Source organism: Onychomys torridus, chromosome 11 (genome assembly GCF_903995425.1).
Source record: "Onychomys torridus chromosome 11, mOncTor1.1, whole genome shotgun sequence".
NCBI lineage: Eukaryota > Metazoa > Chordata > Mammalia > Rodentia > Cricetidae > Onychomys > Onychomys torridus.
In genome coordinates, this window is record NC_050453.1 from 73,690,152 (window position 1) to 73,716,811 (window position 26,660).

Sequence of the window (26,660 nt, forward strand, 5' to 3'; positions counted from 1 at the left end):
CTGCTCAAGGAACAGGGTTCCGGAGCTGCTCTCCCCACATCCCTTCCTCAGATGAGGACGATGACGACCTACTAACTCAGGAAGTGCTCTATGGGCTTATGACGGGGGTGTAAAACCATCTGGCATTTGGGTCATAAGGAACCAGATTCAGAGGACGTATTTAGGAGAGAATTAAATCCAGTCTACCTGTATTTGATATTAGAATATGACGTTTGATAAGGAAATGAGGTCTGCTTGGTCACAGTTTGGGGCAGGGTTCAGACCCTGTGGTATAGGTGGTCAGACCACCCAATGAGGATTATTTATTTATTTGTGTATGTGTACATGAGTACATGTATATCTATGAGTGTATGTATGTGTGTGCACATGTATGTGCATCCATGTAGAAGCCAGAGGTCAATATTAGATATCATTCCTCAGGTACTTTCCACCTTATAGGAATTTTTTATATATTTATTTCACATGTATGTATGTGTGCCTGAGTACATGTATGTGCACCATGTGCATGTAGGACCCTGAGGTCAGATGAGTCACATGAGTCACAATGTGAGTACTAGGATTTGACCCAGTCCCAGCAAGAGGGACTTTTCGACTGCTGAGCTCTCTCTCCAGACCACACCTTTGGGTTTTTTGTTGTTTGTGATTGTTTGTTTGTGTTTGTTTTTTTAATTTTTATATTATTATTATTATTATTATTATTATTATTATTATATTTGTGTTTTAATTTTACACATCAGCCATGGGTTCCCCTGTCCTCCCCTTCCCGCCCCCACCCCCACCTTCCCCCCATCCCCTCCCCTCCATTCCCATGTCCTCCAGGGCCAAGACTCCCCTGGGGATTCATTTAAACCTGGTGGATTCAGTACAGGCAGGTCCTGTCACCTCTTTCCAGACTGAGCAAAGTGTCCCCGTGTAAGCCCAAGGTTTCAAACAGCCAGCTCATGCACTAAGGACAGATCCTGGTCCCACAGCCTGGGTGCCTCCCAAGCAGTTCAAGCTATTCAGTTGTCTCACTTATCCAGCGGGCCTGATCCAGCTGGAGGCTCCACAGCCTTTGGTTCATAATTCATGTGCTTTCTTTCATTTGGCTATTTGTCCCTGTGCTTTTTCCAATCTTGGGCTCAACAATTCACTCTCTTACAGTCCCTCCTCTTTCTCAACAATTGGATACCTGGAGCTCCACCTGGGGCCTGGCTGAGGATCTCTGCATCCACTTCCATCAGTTATTGGATGAGAGTTCCAGCTCGACTGTTAGGGTGTTTGGCCATCTGATCACCAGACTAGGTCAGATCAGGCTTTCTCTCGACCATTGCCAGCAGTCTACAGAGGATGTATCTTGTGGATTTCAGGGAACCTCTCCAGCACTCTGCCTATTCCTGTTCTCATGTGGCCTTCATTTATCATGGTCTGTTATTCCTTGTTCTCCCTTTCTGTTCTTGATCCAGCTGGGATCTCCTGCTCCCCTAAGCTCTCCTTTCCTCAAACCTTGTCCTTCATTACTCCCACTGTCGTTCAGGTTGTTTATGTAGATTTCATCCATTTCTCTGTCATTGGGTGATCCCTGTGTCTTTCCTAGGGTCCCATTTTCTAGGTAGCCTCCCTAGAGTTGTGTAGCAGTCTAGTCATCTTTGTTTTACATGTGTTTGGTTTTTTTTAAGAAGGGGTTTCTCATTGCCCTTGAGTTTGGTAGATAGGCAGGCCAGACTAGCTGGACAGCGAACATGAGGGTTCTGCCTGTCTCTTCCTCCCCAGTGTTAGGGATACAAGCATGCACTACTGTGCCCCACATATTTTGTGTGGGCTCTGAGGATTGAATTCGGGTTGGATCTTGGGCACTTTACTAACAAGCCCATTTCCCCAGCCCAAGACTTCAGTTTTGGAAGGTGCACCTGGCTTTGGGGTAAAGAGAATAGACACCACTGTAGGTTCCAGGTATCCTGGCTTCCCACAGTAAACTGAGGTCAAGTCATGAAGGAGCCTCTGACTCCTGATGCTTACTAATTGGGAATTGAAGCTCTCCTGGGCCTTTGGCATACCATCTTCATAAACAGCCACACTTAGGAACTCTTGGTGAAAGGGTAGGGAGATAGCTCATAGGATAAAGTAACTCAAAAACATGAAGACCCAAGTTTGGATCCCCAAGACCCCCCTAAGGCCAATGTGGGAGCACACATCTGTAATTCCAGTGCTTCTGGGGCAAAATGGGAGGCAGGAACAGGAACCCCAGACACTAACAGGTCAGCCAGCCTGGTGTGCAGCAATGAGCCACAAGTGATTCTGTCTCAAGCAACATGGAAGGGGTGTGGGAGTGATACCTGAGACTGCCCTCTGACCTCTGACCTCTGTACTTGCATACTTGCACACACACCAAAGTTTTTATTTTGTTTCTTTGTTTTGAAACAGAATCTCTCTACATAGCCCTTGCTGTCCTGGAATTCACTATGTAAACTAGGTTGGCCTTGAATTCACAGTGATCCACCTGTCTCTGCCTCTTGAGTGTGGAGGTTAAAGGCATGAGCCACCACACTGGGCCACACAAAGATTTTTAAAAGATGGGGTGGATGGGAGCTAGCAATATGGCTCACCAGGTAAAGCACTTGCTGCTCACACTTGAGGACCTGAGTTTGATTTCCAGAACCCACAAAAAGGTGGAATATTACCATCAATTCACATGAGTCTATTAAATGGGTAACAGAATTTATTAAGATATGAATTGAGGAAATACACTCACGATTACAGAACGGAGTAGACAGCAGAAGTCATCATCTGATCTGACCAGGAGCAAATCACCTCGCAGGTAGGAACAGAGAGAAGGGGCATGTGACCTTTCTCCAACCCCTTATCAGAGGGCCCAATCAATGGCAGGAAGCACTGCCTCCTTTGGGCCTTATAGCCCAAGGTCATGGATGGAGCAAATACCACTACAGTGGAAAGAAAAAGAAGAGAACGCCCAGACCTGTCTTCTGACCCCCACTTACATGCCGTGACATGCATGCTCGCGCACACATTTCACACGCATCACACACACACAATAGTGAAAGTCATCTTGTAAATGAAAGTTCCTGGCCGTTCACCAGTTAGAAGGGTAACTATCTGAATTTTGTCCGTTTCTCCATCTATAAACACACTTGATTCTTTCTTTTGCTTCCAAGTCATTTTTTGCATGTGATTCCAGAGATAAAATATTTTGATAAATTTTTTAGCTCTTTGGCCAAGCAGCAGGTTTCTCATAAGGACTTTAATTTCTTAAAGGTCGCCTATCATCCGATGGCTGCTGTGGCTCTGTGAGACGCACCCAGTTTCACTCATCTCTTCCTTAATGTGACATTTTCGAGTCGTCAGGATGCCCGGGCCCTTTCACAGCAGTGATGCTATTTTCTTCCATTTGCCTCATTTTACTTTTCTTGGGTGAGATCCTTCTGGAAGTTCGAGTTCCTTTCAAATAACACCGTGGCAGAGCTTGTTTTCAGTGTGTCATTACCGTCTCGCACACTCCTATTACCCCGACCTCAGGAACAGCTCCCTCAGCCTTGCAGACTTTAAAAGGACCCTTATTTGCCTACCCTCCATTCACCTTGTCAGAGAATGAGAAATAGGCCAATATTGAGGTCCTTCCTGTCTGGGAAAGACAGGAGAAAAAAAGCTTCCAAGACCCGGCTCTAACGTTGGAAGAGGCCAAACAGCCAAGAGTGCAGCAGCTTGGTTTCAGAGCATACATATTTTATATAGATCTTCTTTTTGAAAAGCAGGTAGTGGGACTGGAGAGATGACTCAGTGGTTAAGAGCACATACTGCTCTTTTCTGTTTTGTTTTTATCTTGGTTTGTTTGGTTTTTAGAGACAGGGTTTCTCTGTGAAGCCCTGACAGTCCTGGATCTTGCAGAGATCCACCTGCCTCTGCCTTCTGGGTGCTGTGATTAAAGCGTGTGCCACCACCACCCAGCCACATCCTGCTCTTATAGAGGACCAGGGCTCAGTTCTCAGCACCTACATCAGGCACAACCACCTCTAACTCCCCTTCAGAGGATCAAACACCCTCTTATGGCCTCAGTAAGTACTACAGAGATAAACAGGCACACATACACAGAAACTTTTAAAGTAATTAATTTAAAATTAATACCTTATGATGATACCCTAGTGGAATTATGCAGCACTTGTTTCTATGATAAGAATACATTAGGGCTGGAGAGATGGCTCCCCAGTTATAAGCACAGGCAACCTTGCCAGAGGCCCCAAGTTCTGTTCTCAGCACCCACACTGGGCTGCTCCCACCTACCTGTAACTTCAGCTCCAGAGGATCTGATACCTCTGGCCTCCACGGGTACCTGCACTCATGTGTAAACACACACACATACACATAGCTAAACATAATTTAAAATACAAATAAATCTCCGAGAATTTATTAAAGCACCTCTTGTGGAATTATGACTCAGATTGTTGGCAGATATGAGAAACACATGATAGTGTATGGCCAAGACCCCACTTCGATCCCAGCAGTTAACATCTGAGCTGAATGAATCTGGAGTTTGGAAAATTGACACAGACTAGTCTCGCTTTGCGTTTATATCTTTCCAACTTTTTGTTTTTGTTTTTGTTTTTTGAGACAGGGTTTCTCTGTGTAGCTTTGCGCCTTTCCTGGAACTCACAGAGATCTGCCTGGCTCTGCCTCCCGAGTGCTGGGATTAAAGGCGTGCGCCACCACCGCCCAGCATCTTTTCCCACTTCTAACTCCTTCTGTGCCTCTGAGCAATTTTAAAGCAATTCTTTTCCCATCCATGTTGGAAGTGGAGAAGCTGCCAATGAGAAATGTCTGTAAAATGAATAGATTCTCCTCAGACTCAGCTAAAGAGGGAAGCAAGCCTGGGCTCCTCTCCCCCACGACTCCAGAGATACACAGAAATGGCTGGTGTTCGGTCTCTTTGGGGCCCATTATTTTTGTTAATGAGCCATCTTTGGGTTTGGCATTGCTTTGTTTGGGGCTCCTTGGGTGGTGGAGGTTGAACTTGGTGCCTCGTACATGCTAGGGCAAGCATGCTGCCACTAAGCTACATCTCCTGCCTGTATGCTGTCTTAGAAACTCTGCATCTAGCCCACAGCACCCTTACTCGGTGGAGCTTTGTCTAAGCATGCCCTGTGGAGCCTCAGAAGACAGATGTGTGTTGGCATAACATGAAAATTGGGGCTTCAAGTGCTGGGGGGTCACTATACTCTAGTCAAGTGCTGGGGGGTCACTATACTCTAGTCAAGTGCTGGGGGGTCACTATACTCTAGTCAAGTGCTGGGGGGTCGCTACACTCTAGTCAAGTGCTGGGGGGTCACTATACTCTAGTCAAGTGCTGGGGGGTCACTATACTCTAGTCAAGTGCTTGGGGGTCACTATACTCTAGTCAAATGCTGGGGGGGTTGCTATACTCTAGAAGCCTCTTCTAACAGGGCTATATACTTTGATGAACAAATTATTATCTGAATTTTGATAAACACATTATTTATCTGAAGACCACAGACAGGTCATTTAGTCTAGCAGACTCTAGAAGAAGAGGTGGAACCAGTTATGACTCACTAGGATGGCATATTTTACATTTGGTTTAATTCCTGGTTTCTTTTTGTTTGTCTCTCTGTCTGTTTGTTGAGGCAGGATCTAAGGCAGCCTAGGCTGACCTCAAACTTGTAGATAAGGATGAGCTTGAACTTCTGACCCTGCTGCCTCCACCTCCTGAATGTGGTGATTCCTGGTGTGTGCACCCACAGCCGGTTTATGTGGTGCTGGGGATCAAGCCTAGGGCCCTGCGCACGTGGGGCAAACGCTCCGCTGACTGAACATCACAAGCCTCCCTTCCTAGGTTGAACTTCACTACTTTCCCATCTTCTCTTGGGTGGTTCTTATCAATGGGCCACAGTGAATAGAGGGTTCACGTCCCACCTTCTCTCCAGGGGAAGGGTGACTAGGGCTCTACTCTCTGGCTGTACTCAGCACTTGCCTTTCTGTAGTCAAGGACAAATTCTAACTGTAGCCTAGCAGGGGAAGCTGCTGTTCATGCCCTCCTATTCCAAGCACCCCCACCATTCTTCCCTCTGTGACTTGGGTCACCCATAACGATCCCAGTTCTTCACCAAGTCATCTCTAGATGCCCAAACAAGTGTGACAAATGCAGGGTGTGTATTTCACCCAGCAGTCTCGCCTCTGTGCCTAACTACAGTCCCAAACACAAAGCTAAAATGCCCCCAAACCCAACAAACTTTGGGTTTTCCCAGGTTTCATTTCTGTGGTGGTGACAAAACAGATTTATTTCAGTCTACCAGTCCAGGTTATGTTCCATCCTTGCGGGGAAATTACAGCCATGCCTGTGTGAAGCAGCTAGTCATAGCAGACCTCCAAGTCAAGACCAGACAGAAACAGATGCAATCATGTTCAGATGTCGGCTTACTTGTGCTCAGCTCAATCTCTCCACTCTTACACATGTCAGGGCCCCTGCCTAGGGCATGGTGCCGCTCACAGTGGGCTGGGTCTTTCCATATCAATGAACTTATTAAGGCGGTCTTCCATAGGCATGCCCACAGACTAACCCACTTCAGACATCAACCTGGCACTTCCTAAACATCTTAACAAAAAGATTTGTTCGTAAGCGGGCTCTCGTGTGGCCCAGGCTGGCCTCAGGCTTTCTACCTAAACAAGTGCCTTAGCTGTGTTCCTTTTTGCTGTGATAGAATACCCTGCAGAAGGCACCTCAGGGAAAGAAGGCTCACCATTTTAGGTTATGGCCCACCCTTTTGGGTAAACCAAGGCAGTGGGGACTGGAGGTAGCTACATCCATGGGTCAAGAACAGAGAAAAAGGAAGTAATGAATGCTTGCTTGTGCTAGGCTCTCTTTCTTTACACACAGTTCTCAATGCCCTGCTCAGGGAATGATGCCACCCATAGTGGGTCATTCATGAAATCTGTTAACCTAGTCAAGATACTCTCTCACAGGCCAATCTACTCTAGAAAGTCCCTCATTGAGACTGTGTTCCCAGGTGATTCTGGGTTGTGTCAAAGTGACAGAGCTAACCGGCACTAGGCGATAAGGTTCAATCAGTTCCAGAACCAGATCCAAGCAACTCAGCATTCAGAGGAGCTTACATGTCCTCACAGGCCTCTTCCCAGTATCTGGCTTTCACATACAAGTTGACCACACCAAATCTGAAAGTCAGAAATCCAAATTGCTCCTGAGCTAGAACATAGGTCAATTGGTCGAGGTTATCTAAGAACTGGTCACTTCCCATCTCTAGGTCAATGAATTAACATATACATTGCAGTACATTTGATTGGGTATTGGCTTTCAAATGACAAAATGGAGGAACTTTTGAGTTTGGTGCTGGTGTTTGTGGTCTGGCTTGTTTCATCTCTGAGCAGGCACTGAGGTTGCTGGGAGAAGTCAAGAGTCTGCTCCAGGAACCCAGCCTCTAGAAAGCGCTGCTTTGGTGGCCCATTGGTAATGCTGAAACAGTTTAAGTCCTATGTCTCTTGGCCATCATCACTGTTCCCTAGACACCCCAAAGCAGCCCAGATCAGAGGCTTTGTGAACCAAGAAAGTGCAGAGCCAACCAGAGGAGGAAGGCCACTCTTTATGTCCTTCAGCATCAGAAAAGGGACCCTTCAAGCTAAGTGAAACTATCAGGATAAAGAAGTTGTTTTCTCCATTTCCTGAAGATCTAGTTCCAAAGGAGAAAGGGCTTCTTCGGCTACAGTTCCAGGCTGCAGTCCATGACTGCAGAGATGTCAAGGAACTGGAAGCAGCCGGTCACATTGTATCCGCTGAGCTTTAAATGCAAAATATCCCCATAAACTCCCAGACCTGATTCTCGGTGCTACTGGGAAGTGGTAGAACCTTAGGATGTGGAACCTCACTGGAGGAAGTACGTCACTGGCCTCACTTCCTGGTTCCCTTTCTCCACCTCTTCTCTCTCTCTCTCTCTCTCTCTCTCTCTCTCTCTCTCTCTCTCTCTCTCTCTCTCTCGCGCGCGCGCGCGCGCGTGTGTGTGTGTGTGTGTGTGTGTGTGTGTCTTTGTGTGTCTTTGTGTGTCTTTGTGTGTCTGCTGTCTGCTGTCTATTTCCTGTACAAAGATGAAAATGAATGGGTCAGTCTGCTTCCTAGGTGCCAGGCCATCCTTCACATTCCTGCCATTATGGCTTCCCTGTCCTGATAGACTGTGCCCCTTGCTGGAACTATAAGGCAAATAAACCTTTTCTTCCTTAACCTACTTTCTGTCTGCATGTTCTATCACAGCCACAGAAAAGTAAGGAGTACACCATCCAAGAGCACAGAAAGGCTTCCGTACACACCTGGTGCTCAGCTAGCTTTCTCCGTTCTTACACACTCCAGGTCCAAACCCAGGAAATGGTGGCACCTGGCTTCTAGGCTTGGGCTTCCCACATCAATTAAAGCAATCAAGATAACTCCCCTCCCCCAAGCCAGTCTGATCCAGACAATCCCTCATGAGACTCCCTCCCGGGGAGTTCTAGGTTGTGTCAAAGTGACAGTTAAAACTGACCATCACACCAGCCATTGTATGGCGGCTTCTTTAAAGATACAAAGGGAACACCTGTTCCTAGAACTGGATTGCTACCCCACTACTGTAATAAGAACAGACAGGGGAGGTCCAGCCATAGCATACAGTTTGCAGACCTGGCCTTTCTATCTGGAAGGCGCTGCCCAATGTACGATCTCTCTCTTCTGGTAGTCTAGCTAGTAGTGTATGAAAGAGTGAGAACGTGTTGAGCACAGTGGCACACACTTTTAATCCCAGCGCTTAAGAGGCAGAGGCAGGAGGATCTCTGTGATCAGAAGGAAAGGAAGGGAGGGGGGACCGTGAGAACTCATAGAAACACATGAAAGGGCTGAAGTTGTCATAACCCACAAACACAGCCTCCAGGTACTTCACGCCGACTGTGTGGTAGAAGGGCATACATAATGCTCAGCTGTGTAGAATTACAACTGGACTTGAACTTGGGAAACTATTTTTCACATAATTCCTAGGCACCAAGCCTGAGAATATTAAATGTTTCTACAAAATATCCCCTTCAATCCTCACAGCAGCTCCACGATAAAAAACATCAGTGTTGACCCCATTGTGCTCCTAAGGAGACAGACTACTTGTATTATCTTAGGTAAGCTCTCAGAACCAGTGAGAATGGACTCTAAATGAGCCTCGAGAATCCATACACAAGGGCGATTGCCATGGTTACCAAGAGAGGCCATGTTAGCATCGGAACTTGAATCCTGGTCTTCCTGACGGTACAATCTGTGTTGACCAGTAATCGATTTCTTTGGAAAGCTGAGGTTAATTCATTGCTGAAACTCCTTCCTGAACCTCCCACACTGGCTAATTAATAATGATCAGAGAAGTACATCCTAGGTTTCTATAGGTCCAATATTTCATTATTCTTGGTGTTCTCCCATTAAAAGTGACCAGAACTGGGGTCTGGGTGTAGCTCTGTCATATATCACTTCTCAGTATATATGACTCTCTGGGTTTAGCCACCACTACATAATGAAGTAATTAATTAAAATAAAGTGACTGAGGCTGAGGTGACTGTGGGTAAAGTGTCTGCCACCCAAGCATGAGGACCTGAGTTTGACCCCCACAATCCACATCTAGAACACCGATTGTAGTGGTATTCACTTATAACCCTGGCACTGGAGAAGTGGAGGCCACTGGATCCCTGAGGCTCACTGGCCAAACAGCCTAGCCAAAGAAGAGAGGAAACAGTGTGGAAAGCAGCTGAGGAAGACATCCAAAGTCGATCTCTGGCCTGCATACACACATGTGCACATAACCATACATACTACACACATACATACATACATACATACATACATACATACATACATACATACATACACAAGAAAATGAAGCTGATCAAGCCTGGGAGTAGTTAACAGAATCTTTGTTAACTCACTTAGGAGTTAAAAAAAATTCTTTTTCCTTTCAAAACAGGGAAAAATACCTCAGTGACTGTGTCAGGGTGTCCCAGTCCTTGCCAGGAATAAAACACACGCTCCTTTATCTGATCTTCCTTGTCATTTTAATTTGGAGAGTGGGACCTTCCTGTTTAGAAACACTCACTGGTGGGTGGCCATGGAGACGCCCGCCATCTAGAGGGTCCTTGTTAGACTCTGGCCGTCTGGACAAAAGACTGAAACCCATACGGTGTGGCCAGTTTTCCCTGGAAGAATTAGACCTTAGCACTGAATGTTTTCTTTTACCCAACGTTTATATGTGTATGTATGTGCACACATATGTATACAGGTGTGCACACCCGTGTGAGTGTGTGCCGAGGCTGGAGGAAGGCAACAGGTGCCCTGCGCTGTCACACTTGGCCGTATTCCCTTGAGACAGGGTCTCTAACTGAACCTGGAGCTAGGCTGGGGGTCAGCGAGCCTCTGAATCTCCCTCTGTCTCACACAGTGCTGGGGTTGCAGCCACAGGGCAAGTGGTGTTACCCACCGGGCCCTCTCCCGGTCCTCACATGCTGCTTGTGTTTAGAATTCTATAGGGGTGGAGTGGAAATAATATGAACTCCTCAGAAGAAGGAGAAGGAGAGGGAGATAAAAGCTGGGGGGTAGGGAAGGAGGGAGGGAGGGTGGGAGGGAGGGAGGGTGGGAGGGAGGGAGAGAGGGTGGGTGGGTCAATAGAAAAAGCAAGTTGGCATGGATGAGGTCTGTGGCAAGACTGTAAGTAGGCAGAAGCCTTTGGTTGGAGATGGTGGGTTTTCTCTGGATTATTGTCATTCAGCTCTTAGATGTGCCATATGACCTTCATACATGTGCATCATTGTGCTGTCACAGCTAACGAGTACACAGGAACCAAGAGAAAAAATGCTTACTGACAGCCGACAGGAAACTGTTATTACAGTGTTTCAAAGTCATGCATCATTTCCTGACATCTTAATTAGTGTGACAAGAAAACTCATTACCAAGAAATGGTGTGATAACCGGGCAGTGGTGGTGCACACCTGTAATCCCAGAGCTTGGGAGGCAGAGGCAGGCAGATCTCTATGAGTTGGAGGCCAGCCTGGTCTACAGAGTGGGTTCTAGAACACCCAGGGCTACACAGAGAAACCCTGTCTTGAGAGAGAGAGAGGGAGAGAGGGAGGGAGAGAGGGAGAGAAATGGTGTGGTGTTCACTTGTGATGTAAGTGTCCTTGGAAGAAAGTGAGTGAAGCTTGGGAGAATTAGCCCAAAGTATTGAATTATTTCATCTGTGTATGTATATGGTGTGTGTATGCGCATGCGCGCATCATTGAGTGCAGGTACTTGGACGTCACAGGCAGCAAGTAGAAGTCAGACAGAAACATCAGCTGTCCATTTTCACCTTCAACCTTGTTTGAGATAGAATCCCTGTTCGCCATCTCGTCATCCCAACTAGCTGGCCTTCAGGATCCTCAGGATTCTCCGTTCTCTGTCTCCAGTCTCCCTGTAGGAGCCTGGGATTACAGGTGTGTGCTGCTGCATCCAGCATTGTGTGGGCTCTGAGTTCAGGTTCTGATGCTTGCACATCACTCACTTATGTACCCACTGAGCCATCTGCCCGGCCCCCACGTCTTTATGTGTGCTGAGATATTCTGGTGCCGGTAGTGCATAACTGTTGGTGCAAATAATTATTCAGATATGATTAAGCTTAGGTCGCATTCAAGTTCATCAAGCAATAGCCTCTAATTCTTTAATAGTAGGTTCAGATTGGTTGATCTAAAGGAGATAATCCCCCCTCCGCCCCCGCAAGATTCTCTGTTTGAATGGATAAGCGTTCGCCGCTCCCTTGTCTTCCCAAGTTGTTTTTGACAATGCAGAGTTGAGGAGGGCATCAGCACTCCTTGGCAGGCCCTCATTTTCAGAGGTCAAGAAATGCTGTGGGCTCCAACAGCTCTGGTTAAACCTGCCAAGATCCTGCCTGTCCCTGCCAGCATTTTCTTCCCTTCCCTTTTCGAGAGGCGATGCCTGATGCTATGCTGTATTCCCAGCTGTTAGTGGGTTGTTAGAGTCAGATCTGGATCCTGGCAGCCCTGACATGCCAGGTAAGTCCAGCATCTTTCCCCGGTGGGTCAATTAGAGGGACCAGAGATACCGAAAGGAGAGTTACTCAACTGTGGCCACATTGGGGAGAGAACAAGTACAGGTCTGGTGACTCCCACATCATCTTTGGGGTCCTGACACAGATCTTAGGTTTAAACAGAACACAAGAGATAGTCATCATATGCAGTCCTGGTCAAAGTGTGACTCAGGCCATCACTGACCCACCCCTGTCTCAGCTCCAGTCAGCCCTGCAAGGCTGTCTGACAAGTTGTCAGACTGTGTGAAGTCTCCTCCTGGATGACAAGTCCCCCCCGTGGCTGACACCAGGCTCCGACCTTTCCTTTCCCTTCATTCCTGGTCAGATAAGGGGAAATTCCAGTTCAGTGGGGCTCATTGTCTCGGTGTCAGGCCGACAAAGGGAGGACTCCAATGTCTCTTTACCTTTGGAATATCTTCTTTCTGCCTGGATAGCTACATTTCCTGGGGGAAATGGCCCGGGTATTTCTGAACACGAATGTACAAGGAACCCCAGCATCCTCCACCCTACCTCACTCCAACCAGGCACGCATCAACCCCACCTGACCCCTGAGTCTCCTTGTCACTGAATGTGTGCCTCGAGCCGTTTTGGACTTGGCTTCTGCATGTGGGCAGAGAGAATCAGGATTAGAACCAGCCTAGCAACAGCCACATGCAGCACTGTGTCCCCATACCTGGTATACACAGAGACTGTTGCTGTGTTTGGGGGCCCACTGACCCATGGTGTCACATCCCTTTGTCCTAGCAGCTCCCTGCTGTGGGTGAAGGACCTTTAGCTTGTCTCTGCTGCCCTCTACTGTCTGTCTAGGGAAAGTCGAATTCTACACGCGGGTGAGGAAAGTTGGGAATTGCAGACCTTGCAACTTCTACTTCCACAGAGGGAAACAAAACAAAACCTGCAGCTGGTGGTGTCCCCAGTGAAAACTCCATCCTCAAACCTGTGTTTACTGACCTCCCAAGTTCAAAAGCAGTTCCATTTGAACTGTAATCAAACCACTAAGTGACCTTTCTGCCCCTGGTCCCCAGAGTCCCTGAAAGGGCCCCTTGTTTCCTGCTTGAGTGAAGAAACCTTCTGTTTAGTTAAGCAAGTGGTTTTGCAGTTATGTCCCCTGATGAGTGACAGAGTTGTTGGGTCCTGGGTTTATTGTTGGCTTTTGTTCCGTACCCCACCCCCACTGCCCGACAGCCCCCAACACTTCTTTACGTTCATATCAGAAAAGGAGATGGGAACATGGCAAGGCCCTTCTCAGGGCCTTGCACAGTCTGTTCTGCAGATCCTGGTATAAGCCCTTGGCTTTGTCCCAACCTTGAGATCTGAGGCCTTGTGGTATGTCACAGGCATCCACAGAAGCAGACCACAGGAGCTCAGAGGCAGCCATGACTGATATGCTCATGTAGTGTGTTTTCCTGTCTTACAGCTGTTTGTTGGGCTGGGATTCCCCTATGAGGGTCCAGCTCCACTGGAGGCCATCGCAAATGGATGTGCTTTCCTGAACCCCAAGTTCAACCCTCCCAAAAGCAGCAAAAACACAGACTTCTTCATTGGCAAGCCGACCCTGAGAGAGGTGAGTATCGAAAGATTTCCATTTTCTTTTAGGGCTTTGTGTCTGTCTGTGTATGGGAGGGTGGCACATGTGTGTGCGTGTGCACATGCAGTTATAGGCATGTGTGTAGGCATGTTTATAGCAGCCAGAGGGTGAAGTGTGGGGTCTTCCTCCCCCCTGCCCTTCACTTTATTCACTAAGGCAGACTTTCACTGATATGACTACCCTAGCTTGCCCTGGGATCCCCTGCCTCCACCTCTTAGGCTCTATGATTGAAAGCAGGCTGCCATGCCCACCCTGCTTCTTCGATGTGTGCTGAGGCTTTGTACTCAGGTCCGCATGTCCGCACAGCCAGCTCCTGTCCTCCGAGCCAGCTCTCCGGCCCCTATCCCAACTCTATTTTGAATGACCGCAGTGGGTGCTCTAGTCTCCTCACAGCCCACAGCTGGAATGAGGAGGTCACTGGGGACACTTGCCTGCCTCTACATTGCACGTGGTGGAGATGAAGAAGAAATGGTGGCCGGTGACTGTTCAGAGAACGTCAGCCTCAGAGGTAGAGAGATGGATTAGTCAATAAAGTGCTTGCCCTACATGTTAAATCCCAGAGCTCTGTAAAAAGCTAGGCGTTGTAGCATACTCTTAAAATCCCGGAACTGAGGAGGCAGAGACGAGTGGATCCCTGGGCTTCACTGGCCAGCCAGCCTAGTTTCCTTGGTGAGTTCCAAGCTGATGAGAGACTATGTCTCAAGAAAACAAGGTAGACAGTGCCTGAACAACACCCATAGGTTCACCTTTGACCTCTCTCTGTAGGTGCGCACATGCATTTACACACACACACACACACACACACACACACACACACAGAACATCAGTCTCTAGAGACAAGACATCAGAGTTGATGGGAGGGATGCCCCTGCGTTTTTAGCCCACCCTCAGCAAGCACCAGGCTGTCCAGCCATCCCCTCACTGCTCAAGCCTCTCACAGGAACTTCCTTCCATCTGCCTTTGCACATGCTCTTGAAACCTGCCCTTGGGTGATGAGTCACCACGGAGCATGGCTAGGATTCATTTGAGGTGATAAACAGAAGTCATTTACAGCTCAGTGTGGGTGATCCATGTCAAAGGTGGAGGGGACAGGGCAGACACAGGTCTGTGCAAGAAACCTTGAGATTGGCTTCCTTGTTACTTCAGGGCGGTTAGCGATTCTCCTGACTGCTCACACACGGGGACATTAAAGCAGAATCCCTCAGGGCCTCTCACTGGTGAATCACAGTGGTGGAAAGTCCTTGTGTGACACAGCAGCAACTGTTTCTAGAATGTTTATTTTTCAATTCTGTTGCTTTTTTATCCCTTTGGGACACTTTCCTGAACTTGTCCCCCAAATAGTGCATCCAGTGTGTTTCTTCTACCCCTCCCTTCCCTGTTTGCTCTTTGGAAGTCTTTATAAAATGTCTATTTAGGTTGGTTGCTCTATTTTTTATTATTATTATTTTGGTGTTTAGAGACAGGGTTTCTCTGTGTAGCCTTGGTTATCCTGGAACTCACTCTGTAGACTAGGCTGGTATCGAACTCACAGAGATCCTTCTGCCTCTCCTGATTGCTGGGGTTAAAGGCATGCGCCACCACAACCCAATACTTTTGCCTATTTTTAAATGGGTTTTGTTGAGAGGGTTGTTTGCTTTTGAGTGGTAGAGGTTGTTAGATATTTAGGGTATTAGCCCTTTATCAGACACAATTTGCGAATATTTTCACTCACTTTATATGCTGGTTGCTTCTCTTGATGTGTTAAAAACTTTAAAAGTTGGAGCTGCGGAAATAGCTTCAGTAGATAACATGCTAGCCACACAGGCAGGACAGATGGCCTGAGTTCAGTCCCTAGAACACATGTTTAACGAAAACAAAAACAACCCCTAGGCATGGTAGCACTCACTTGGGATCCTAGAACTGCAGGGAAGGAGATGGGGATCCCTGGGGCTTGCTGCCCAGCCAGCCTAGCTTGCCTGGCTTGTCCCAGGCTAGGAGGAGACCCTGTTCGAAAGAACCAGAGGGATGGCCCATGAGGAATAATCTGAGGTGGATCTCTGGCCTCCACATGCACACACATACATACACATGTACACACACACACACACACACACACACACACACACACACACACACAGGACACTCCTACACACATTCTACCCCATGCCCAGGGAATGATGTCACATGACAGCGCTCCCATCAGCCAATGCTGAGGAAGTGCTCATTACCCTCTGTCACTTGCCATTATCTAATCATGTGATTGTGCCGATGTTGGGGAGGGCGCTCATTCTCTGTGGCATGAGGGAAAAAAGAGACCTTGAAGCACCTGCAAGGAATGATTCTATCAGCCCTTAAATGAGGCCACAAGAGAAAGTGTGGACTCCTGCCATCTCTGTCTCCACATGTGACCTCATCCAGACAGCCCCGTAAGCCCAGTGTTCTCACAGGAGGCAGAGATGCCACAGGAAGTGGACAGAAGCTGGGCCTATCTGCACAACAGCCTGTGGTACTAGCCGCCATACTGGGGGAGTTCAGCATTGTGTTTTCCACTTTCTAGTAGCTCCATATCTGATATTCGAGCATGAGAAGGCAGCTGCACATCATATAATGTATAGAGATACCTGAGTGGGGTTAGGGATGTGGCCTAGTTGGTAGAGCACCTGCCTAGCATGCAGACACCCTGGGATCCATCTCCAGCACCGCATGAAATAGGTGTGATGGCTCATACCTGTCATACCTGCACTTTGGAGGTGGAGGCAGGAAAGTAAGAAGCTAAGAGTCATCATCAGCTGTGTAACAAATTCAAGGCCAACCTGATATACATGAGCCCAAAATAAAGGCTGAGTGGATGAAAGAGGGCAGTTGCCTTCGAGTCGTGCAAAGGAAGAATGTTCAGTGTTAAGAGGAAGAGATTGGGGTGGGCTTTAAAGAGAAAGGAGGAGAAGAGGGAACTTCGAGAGTGGATGAACAAAGGAGACCCAAGGTTAGTTTGCCTCGTGCAGGAGAACATCTAACAGCTTTGAGGGGGAGTGGTGAGCTTGATCTCGAGGCAAAAAGCCATTTTCCCTGCTCTCACAGCTCCCAAAAGCCCCCACATCTCCTTCACCAAAGATGTAAATTGGAAAAGAGCTGCCCACAAGTCTACAGATGTCTCAATCCAAAGCCTCCAGAGCAGCGTTTGCAACCTATGGGTCTCGACCCCCATAGGGCTGCATTTGTATATCAGATATTTACATTATGATTCATTACAGTACCCAAACTAACAGTTATGGAGTAGCAGGGAAATACTTTTATGGTTGGGGGGTCTCCACAGTGTGAGGAACTGTATTAAAGGTTCACAACATTAGGAAGGTTGAAACCCACTGCTCTAGAGAGAGCTGTGAGTGGTTAAAGCATTTGCTACTCTTGCAGAGGACTGGAGTTCAGTCCCTGCTACCCACATCTAGTGGCTCCTAAACACCTGTAACTCCAGTTCCGGGGGATCCATGCCTTCTCTAGCCTCTGGGTACCAGGCATGTACTCGGTACACATACGTACATGCCAGCACTTACACATTAGATAAATAGATGGATGGATGGGTGGGTGGGTGAGTGGATGGATGGATGGATGGATGGATGGATGGATGGATGGATGGATGGATGGATGGATGGATAGAGAAATTCAGGCATGGCGGCATATGCTACCAGCATGGGGAGGCTTATTGGTCAGGAAATTGGCAAGCTCTAGGTTCATTGAGAGAACCTTTCTCCAAAATAAACCCAAAAAGGTGGAGAGTAAGCAAGAAAGCTCACACACACACACAAGCATGTATATGCACACAGAGAAAAAAAAAACCTTAGACATGATCTCTCTTCCCCCAGCAAATGGAAAACTTTTAACCCAAAGTCTCTTAGTGCTAGATGACTGTCTCTGTCCAGTCAACCTCTGTTAAACTACCCTCACACACAAATGTTGATCAAGGTCAATTGTTTCTATTTCTCTTGGCCTTCACTTGAGGAAAAGGGGAAAACTGAGATTTCTACATTTGAGCTTAGCTTTGCTTTTATTTTTGTATCAGACCAGGTTTTCAGAGTGCATTGTTACTCAGAGCAGGGAAGACAGACCCCAGAATGCCTCAAGGAATGGAGTTGCTTCATTGTACTTTAATATAAATTAGATCTTTATCTTTACATTGGGGGATGTATTAATAGTCTCCTGTAAAAGGAGTCTCCTTGGAGGTTCTACAGCAGTTCTGAAGTCGCCTCTCATATTTCCCAAGATGCTGCTTGTCCGGAGGATGCCTCAGTAAATCTACTGACAGATACACACTCAAGTGGCTGAGATCAGACGGTCCTCAATAAATTACAAGGAGGAACACAGAGTTCTGAGAGGGCTAATGAATCAAAAAACGCCTCACTCGTAAAATTAAGTAACCCTCAGCAAATGCAAACGAATGAAGCAGTAATGGCTGAGCATTGTGTGTTTGCTAAGTGCTTAGAGCAGCCTTGTAAACAAGCAGGGGCCTTAAGAGAGGAGAGGGGAGGGGAAGAGGGAAGGGGGGCTGCACTACTATGTAGATGAGTCGATGGCGATATTGCTGGCCATTGAAGTTTTAGCAATAGATGGAATAATTAGCTTGTTCTCTAGGCCACACAGTAGAAATAATGTGACAGTCTGCTCACCCTCTCAAAAGGTCTATCATGGCATAAACACAGCTCTGGCAGATAGATATTCATATATATGTGTGTGTGTATACATGTATGCATATATATTTTAAGAGTTATTTTTAAGGCTTTGTTCATTTTTTTCTTAAGAATTGGGTGGTTCTCTAAGATGCTTTCTTTTTCTGCTCAAAGATATTGAATTGGAACTGGAAAGACAGCTCAGTTGATATAAAAGGGCTAAGAGGGCTTGCTTTTGGTCCTCAGAACCCAGGTAAAGGGTTGGGTGTGGTAGTGTGCACTTGTAATCCCAGTGCTAGGGAGGCAGAGACAAGCAGATCCCCAGGTCTCTTTGGCCAACCAGCCTTGGTTGATTTATGGGTTCTTAGTCAGTGAGAGACCCTGTCTCAAAAATAAAAGTCCACAGAGGTCTTGAGGAATGATAACCAAGATTGACTTCTAGCCTCCACACACGTGTACACACTTATACACACAAACACAGACAAACAAACATATCCACATAAAGCTGTTTGGTTGCTGAAGGGTCTAGGTTTGAACTTGGCTTTGCTTTTTTCTGGTTCTGTAGAACCCAAGAACCTTAGAATCTTTGTGATATATAGGAAACTTAATAAAGAATATATGACGGCTGGGGATTAGCCTACTGCCTATCTCCAGCAAAGACCTTGTGGACTGATATTGAATCAAAATATTTTATACAGAGCTTTTTTAATTGACAAATAAAGGTTTCCACAGCCCTGTGGGCCTGCAAAGTCTCCAGCACTGCCCACAGAGCCTGAAAAACAAGTGACAGGAGAGGGAACCTGCGCAGAAACCATGAAGGGCAGCAGCCTCGGGACTGACTGCAGGGGTTTGTAATTTCCCGGAGGCTCTCCCAGAGGCTGGTGCCGCTAACAAGGCTTGCAGCCACTGGTGTGCTGAGGTACCAAGGACAGTGGTGAGGAGATGGCGGACGCTAATGAGCTTTGTAGTTCTCTAAGTGTCTATGCCTTTATGGAATCTGAAGGAAAAGGGAAAATAAGAGAGCCAGGCTGGCCTCAAAAGCAAAGGCTGCAGCACCAGCAGCTTATGGAACAACTGTGGTAGGATGGATGTGTTTCCCAGCTGTGGAGGTTGGTCGGTAGGCGAGAGCACCTGCTGAGCAGGCACGATCATCGGGTTTGGATCCTGAGCACCCACGTGCAGGCTGAGCATTGCCTCCAGCCCCTGTCCTCGCAGCTTGCTGGGATAGTGGGAACAGAGATCACTGGGGCTTGTCAGCCTAGCTAAAAAAACAGTGAGCACAGGTTCAGTGAGAAACGCTGCCTCACGTGAATAAGGAGGAGAGCGGCACAGGCAGGCCCCCAGTGTCTTCCCCTGGCCTCAGCACAGGCACAAGGGCGTGTACTTGCACATACGCAGCCCGTGCAGACACATGCAGTAAATGAGTGAGTTAGTAAATTAATAAACAATGAATAAATAGAAAATAGTTCCTTTCCAGAAATGAAATTTGCAAGTAATAGGTTGCCTTTGTAGATCTTTTTTTTTTTTTTTTTTTAGTTTATAGTATATAAAAAAGAAATATGTAAAAAATAACTTCTAGGAACATAATGGGTATTTCATTCAGTATTATGTGCTAAGAATTACAGTAGAAGGTGGGATGTCTGGTTCCACCTTCCAAGTGAATGGTTGTATTTAAAGGGGATAAATAGTCAGCGGAACACTGCCAGCCTATTTTCTTATGTTTGACCGTATGAAAAGGGAGCCGAGTATAATCTGTGTACATATCACACATGTGTACACAGCTGTCATTAATGTGATATCTACCCATGGAGACATGTTTTACTAGAGGATAGTACACAGAGTGACATTGAGGTTGCTGTGACATTTTCCTGAAATAGTGACTTTTCATGGATGAAGTCTCAAATAAATCAGGAGAAGCACAGGGAATGCCTGCCCAACATGTGGGAGGGCTCCTTCCCCAGCACTGTGTAAACTGAGCACATAATAGAAATATAAAGTAGACTGTTTAATATAAACTAGTTATCTAAGCTTGTCATCCCAGCAGCCTAGAGTGGAGGTAGCAAGATCAGAAGGTCAAGGTCATCTTCATCTACCTAATGAGTTAGAAGCTGCAGCCAGAAATACGTAAGATTTTTGTCTTAAAAAAAAAAAAAGACATTTCTTGCTATGTATGATGTACACTGTAATTACAGTCCTGGACAATTCAATGTGCATTCAGATGATCTCTAAGAATTCTATTCCATGAATCCATATTAAATCCCAGCAAGACAAGCTCTCTGGGCTGGTGATGTAGTAGATGGTAAAGAACATGCTTAATATATTCGGGGGCCCTATGTTCAATCTTGATAGATGGATGGATGGATGGACGGACGGAGGGAGGGAGGGACGGACGGACGGACAGACAGACAGACAGATAGATAGATAGATAATACAGGTTCCTTGGGAAGTGACAAGTCTTCCTGATGCCCCAGTCATCACCTGAAATGTTTCCACAAGTGTGTAAAAGGCTCCTTGTTTACCCACTGCCTTAAAGAGGTATAAGAAGACCCCAGGAAGAAAAGAGCAAGGGTAGTCTTCTAAAGAGCTCACAGGAGCCAACATATGTGCTTTTATGTGCTCAGTTTCTTTGGCTACTTCTTTTTTTTTTTTTTTTTTAAATACAAAGCCTCCCATTGCCCAGACTGGCTTCAAACACTGTCGATAAGGATGACTCAACTTCTGAACCCCCTGCCTTTACCTCCTGAGTGCTGAGATTATAGGCATGCACCACCATAACTGTCTTTATACAGTTCTTGAATGGAACCCAGGACTTTGGTGGGAGAGGGGGCGGCGTCAGGCACTCTACTAACTCCCCAGCCTCCTTTAGCCACATTTTTTTTCCATATTGATTCTTTAGGAGGGAGTTCCGTGGGCCACAACACACTTGTGGAGATTAGAGAACAACTTGTGGGTATCAGTCCTCTCCTGCCACCATGTGGGGATTGTGCCTGGGCCATCATCAACACTGACCCCAAGTGCCCTTACCCACAGAGCCATCTCATCTGCCCTGGCTACTTGAATCTTAAAACCGTTAGGAGGGAAACCACTCCTTGCTTTTCTGATTCTCAATTGTCTTTATAAATTGTATGTTCTGGGGCTGGAGAGATCGCTCAGTGGTTAGGAACACATACTTGGTTCCTGACACATATCAGGCAGCTCATAACTAACTGCCTGTAACTGCAACTCCAGGGCATCTTCGAACCTTTTCTGGTTTTGGTCGGTAACTGTCTGCACCTGTGCGTATACACACATTAAATGAGCACACACATACATTTTAAAATCAATAAGCTTCATGTTCCGGTATTGCTATGATTGTTTCTGAAACCATTTGAAAACTTCTGAGTTCTTCTAATGGCATAATTTTTCCTACTGTCACCCCTATATGCACTATTATTCATGGCCATGGAGTTCCCAACATCGTGTGTTGGTTTGAAACTGAGTTTAACTGTGTAGTCCCAGGCTAGCCTGGAATTTGTGGTTCCTGTCTATCTGCCAAGTAAAGAAATCACAGGCATGCCTGGCTTCCAGCTTTGATCTTTATTGTGATTTCCTATGATTACCTGTCTGTCCCAGCCCGGAGAGGAGATACTGAGTTTATGGAGGTAATCTTGGGCAAGAATAAGTAACCCTTAAGAGCCCAGGATAGCTACAAGGGTGCATTAACTACTGTTCTCATTTGTGTGATACAGTAACTGATAAAAGGCAGCTTAGGGAAGGAAGAGTTACTTTGACTCAAATTCCAGGGGTGCCCTCCATCCGGTGGGGAAGGCATGACCACGGAAGCCTGAGGCAGCTGGTCACATGGAGTCCACAGTCAGGAAGCAGAGAGATGCACGCTGGTGCTCAGCTCACTTTCTCCTTTTTATTCAGACCAGGACCGTGGCCCGTAGAATGGTGCTGTCCACATTTGGGTGGCTCTTCCCACCTTAATCAACAAAATCTAGGAACTCTCTTACAGACATGCCCAGAGGTTAGCTCCTGTCAGGCTGACAGTCCATATCAACCACCACAGAGGCTACAGGCCCTGCTTAGTGATAGAGCGCCACTCACTGTACCGAGGCCCCGAGTTCAACCTGGCACCACCTATTGGAGCCTCTTTGTTATGACATTGTTTTATTTCCAGTGGGCTTCAAAAGTTCCGCCCATCACTATTGTTTGTTTTTTGTTTTTTAATCTGCCTGTTCTTTAGAAGGCTTTGATTGCTCGAGAGAGAACAAGAATGCCTTACCTCCTGCTTGAGTTCAACGCGGCTCACAAAGACAGAGCGCTTTGTCTAGCCCAGAGCTTTATCTGAGCAGTCGTGCATGTGTGAAACTAAGATGTAACATGCCTTCTCTCTTCCAGCTGACATCTCAGCACCCGTACGCAGAAGTCTTCATTGGCCGGCCACACGTCTGGACTGTGGATCTCAACAACCGCGAGGAAGTAGAGGATGCAGTGAAAGCCATCTTAAACCAGAAGGTTGCTGCTTTTGTTCTGTTTTGTCTTTGCTGCCTGCCTGCTTTAGACCTGGGACCTGGGACTGCAGAATGTTACAGTCCCTTGCTCTCAGGAAACAGAGCTTGCCTTATAGGTTGGACTCAGACCAGGAGGCTCTGTGAGAGACAAAACAGCTGGTGACAGATGTGGCTTTGGGTCTTACAGCCCCTGCGGATGGGTCTTCTGAGTTCCTGGGTCCCAGGCATGAAGGGAGTAATCTTACTTACTCACATAATCTAATCATGTTCTTGGAGAGGTTTGCAAAATTGGGTTGCTTCTGGTACCTTCTACAAAGGGTAAAGTTTATAAATTGTTTTGGGGTGTGTGGGGGGGGTTGTACATGTTCCTGTGGGCATTAAATATACATTCACATGCATGTGTCTTCTCTACAGCACTTCAATTCCTATTTTTCTTGAGACATGGTCTTTCACTAAACCTAAAGTTCACTGATTTGGCCTGGCAGGCTGGCCAGTGAGCCCCCGGAATCCACCTGTCTCCAGCCCCAGCACCAAGATTACAGACATGCCCCATCCCACCCAGTTTTCACACGGGTGCTGCAGATCTACATACAGTCCTCATGCTTACACAGCAGGCAGCTGGACCACCTACCCAGCCTTGTAGTTTTCTACAGTGGATATGGTATTTTTTTCTACCTAAACATTAGGTAGAATCTTGCTAAAGTAACCATTCTAGACTTTTCCGATCAAGTCAGTAAGCACTGATTAAGCACCTGTTGTATACAGGGCCCCCTCTGAGCCATTCTGAGAAGGCAAGGGATGTCTGCCTCCACTATAGACGGGACTGGCCACCCCATGGGAGGTCTACCATCCCATAGGACTTCAGTTTGCCCGGGACTGCTGTTGAAGCCCCGAGGCACAGCCCACCCTGCACGTCTCCTCTCAAACACCTTTCCTTTTGATTATTACCTGTTGGTGTATGTGTGCTGTGAAGAGATGGGTAAGTGTAGGCTCAGCAGGAACAACTAAAGACGGTTCTTTGTTCTGTCACCAACAATGCTGTTGGGCTCCATATAGATGGATTGCTGGTGACTTCCTCCCACAGGTGATCTCCTCTTCCCATCCCTGTGACCCTCAAGACACTGGTGTCAATCTGTGCTTGTAGCGGAGCCCAGCGCCATCTTTCCCATCCTTCCTCAGCTGTCTCAGCAGCTCACCCGTGACCTTCTGGGGTTTCCCATCCTCCTCCCCAGATGGTGCAAGCCCCTGTCTAGAAATCACAAGGCTTTTGTGAAGCTCTGAGTCCCTCTGTACCTCACCTACTACCACAGAGCAGCCATTCCTCCCTGCCTTCCTCAGAGCAGATGTTTGCTAAATCTCTGCACATAATGTGTTCTGCCCAGCCTAAGAGGCTGGTGAGTCACAGCCATAGTCTTTACCCCCCCCACACACACACACACAGTCTATCTGCTAGCACGTGATAACATCCACCTTTTTGAAGGCCTACTATGTACCTTACACTATCCAAGCAGTTTCCTGCCGTGTACCTTCACCACAGCTTCACAGAGATAGGTTTCTTCTTGCTCCTCTTTTATATATCAGGTGTCTGTGACTTGGGGAAGGTAGATCATTCAGGGTCTAGAGAAGATGCAATACAGCCTGAGCCCTGTCTGTCCAGTCCCAGGCATGTAGCTTTAATGCCTGTCAAGGCTCCTGCTCAGGTGCGAGTGTCTATGTGAGTCAGTGGAGAATCAGTAAGTGTCTCGTGTCCCATGTCCCCTTACACAGTGCCCTGTTGTTTCTGCAGATTGAGCCGTATATGCCCTTCGAGTTCACATGTGAAGGGATGCTGCAGAGGATCAACGCTTTCATAGAAAAGCAGGTAAGGCCCATCGGAGGTCTGTCTGTCTTTGCTGTATCCCACTCCCTGGTTCCCAGCTCTCACTTGGTGCTTATTTCTGTGGTTATTTGCTTGCTTTGGGAAACTCCAGGTAGCTCCATGATGGCTTGCTGTCATTTTTAAACATTTCACTGTCACGGTCTCCCAAGGGAACCAGTCTTCCTTGGAGTATGCTTTGGAAACAATGAAAGGTCATATGAACACTTAGAATAAGACAATGGAGTGGTCAAGGTGAGGTCCTCCCTGACCACTGGAGATTCAGAACCTGAGCAGATTCAGAACATCTTGAGGACTCAGGAAGGATAAGGAGCAGACAAGTGGCTGACTGCCCTTCATTTCTCACCCCTCACCCTCACCCCCACCCCCTAAAAACAAGGATTAGGATCTGGAAAGATAGCCCAGTCAGTGACATGCTTGCTTGCAAGTGTGAGGATCTGAGCTGGTTCTCAGAAACCACAGAAGCCAGACACGAATCACACACTTGTAATCTCAGTGCAAGGGAAGGAGACACGGGCAAACCCCTGGCCAGCCATCCTATCGGAGTTGGGAAGCTGGAGGCCAGGGAGAGACTATCTGAAGAAACAGGGTGGGCAGAGCATGAGTAATGGCAGCGGTCATTGTCCTCTGGACCTCTACATGCACACATGTGTGTCCATACACACATGAATACTCACACACAAATGCAGTGATCAAATCTACATTTTTGGAGCATTTCTTCACGGGTGTAAATGCAGTAATTCTAGACATGTTAGGACTCTTGAGTGGTTTTTCAAACTGGGCCTCCTTTCAAAGGAAAGCCATGAAACAGAGGCAGATATTCTCAGAGGTGAAGGGTACGACCATCACTGTGATCCTTTATGGTGGTTTAGTTCCTTGGACTTCAAAAGCCACATGGACCCAGAAATAGACAGAGCCAGAACTCCCATGGGTAAGGGAATCTGGGCTACTTGCTCAGTCCAGAAATAGGAGGTTCTCTTTATAGGGCAAAACAATGTTTAAGGGTCAACAGGGGACCTTTGCACAATGGAGCTAAGAGCCATAGCATTGAAAACAGAAACAGTAGAGTAGAAACATAAATGTAGGCCACCAGCCCAGGGGCATTTTGAAGGGGAAGCTGGGCCTCTGGGGCATGGGCTTTGGAGCAGAGCATCCAATCAGTTCGGCTGTGGAGGACGAGTCAGGTAACGGGAGATGGGTGAGTTGATATGTGTGTGTGTGTGTGTGTGTGTGTGTGTGTGTGTGTGCGCGCAGGTGCATGTGCACATGTGTGAGTGTGCACGCACATGTATATGTGCGTGCACACACATATGCAGTGCACATGGCATGTGTGCATGTACATGTAGAAGGCAAAGGACTGCCTCAGGTGTCATTTTAGGTGCTGATCACCCATTTCTTTGAAATAGGGTCTCCCCCTGGCCTGCATTTCACCAAGTAGGCTAGGCTGGCTGTCCGATGAGCCCCAGTGCTGGGATTACAAGCACCAACCACCAAGCCCAGCCTTTGACTTGAACTTGGGTCCTCATGCTTACACAGCAAACATTTTAGCTACTGAATCATCTCCCAGGTCCAGTCACCTGGATCCAAGTCCCTGTTCTGTGAGGTTTTGCTTCTAGGAGTTGAGCGTTTGTTACTCGTGTTCTCTGTGCCCTAGTAAAGAAGGGAAAATGCTCCTGTGAGCACTGTATGAGCCAGTGCCCAGAGCACTGAGAACCAGGCCTGACACTGTGCTAGGAAGAGCAGGCCCATGGGCTCATGGTGTTCAACACCCGTGGTCTACTGTGCTATATCATAACACAATTATACACACGGGGAGCTCAGCATTGTCATTAGCTCATTCAGTTTTCACAGGACACAGAAAGGACAAAGCTGTCATAACTCCGGCACAGCCTCTGCCAGTGTGCACTCCCACATGCAGTACACCACCCTCCCCATCCACGGGTTCCCTTTCCCAGGGCTTGGTTTCCCATCTCA

The 26,660-nt window shown here is 47.2% G+C and overlaps 1 protein-coding gene across 5 annotated transcripts in view; it reads left to right on the plus strand.

The window, feature by feature from the left end:
- Mgat5 (alpha-1,6-mannosylglycoprotein 6-beta-N-acetylglucosaminyltransferase) overlaps positions 1-26,660 on the plus strand; it is a 274,469-nt gene that overhangs the window by 233,992 nt on the left and 13,817 nt on the right. For all 5 annotated transcript variants that reach the window (XM_036202890.1, XM_036202893.1, XM_036202892.1 and 2 more), the window contains 3 exons: positions 13,504-13,650; positions 22,698-22,814; positions 24,597-24,671. In XM_036202890.1, the coding sequence (XP_036058783.1) occupies positions 13,504-13,650; positions 22,698-22,814; positions 24,597-24,671 (339 nt within the window). The remainder of the gene's footprint in view (positions 1-13,503; positions 13,651-22,697; positions 22,815-24,596; positions 24,672-26,660) is intronic.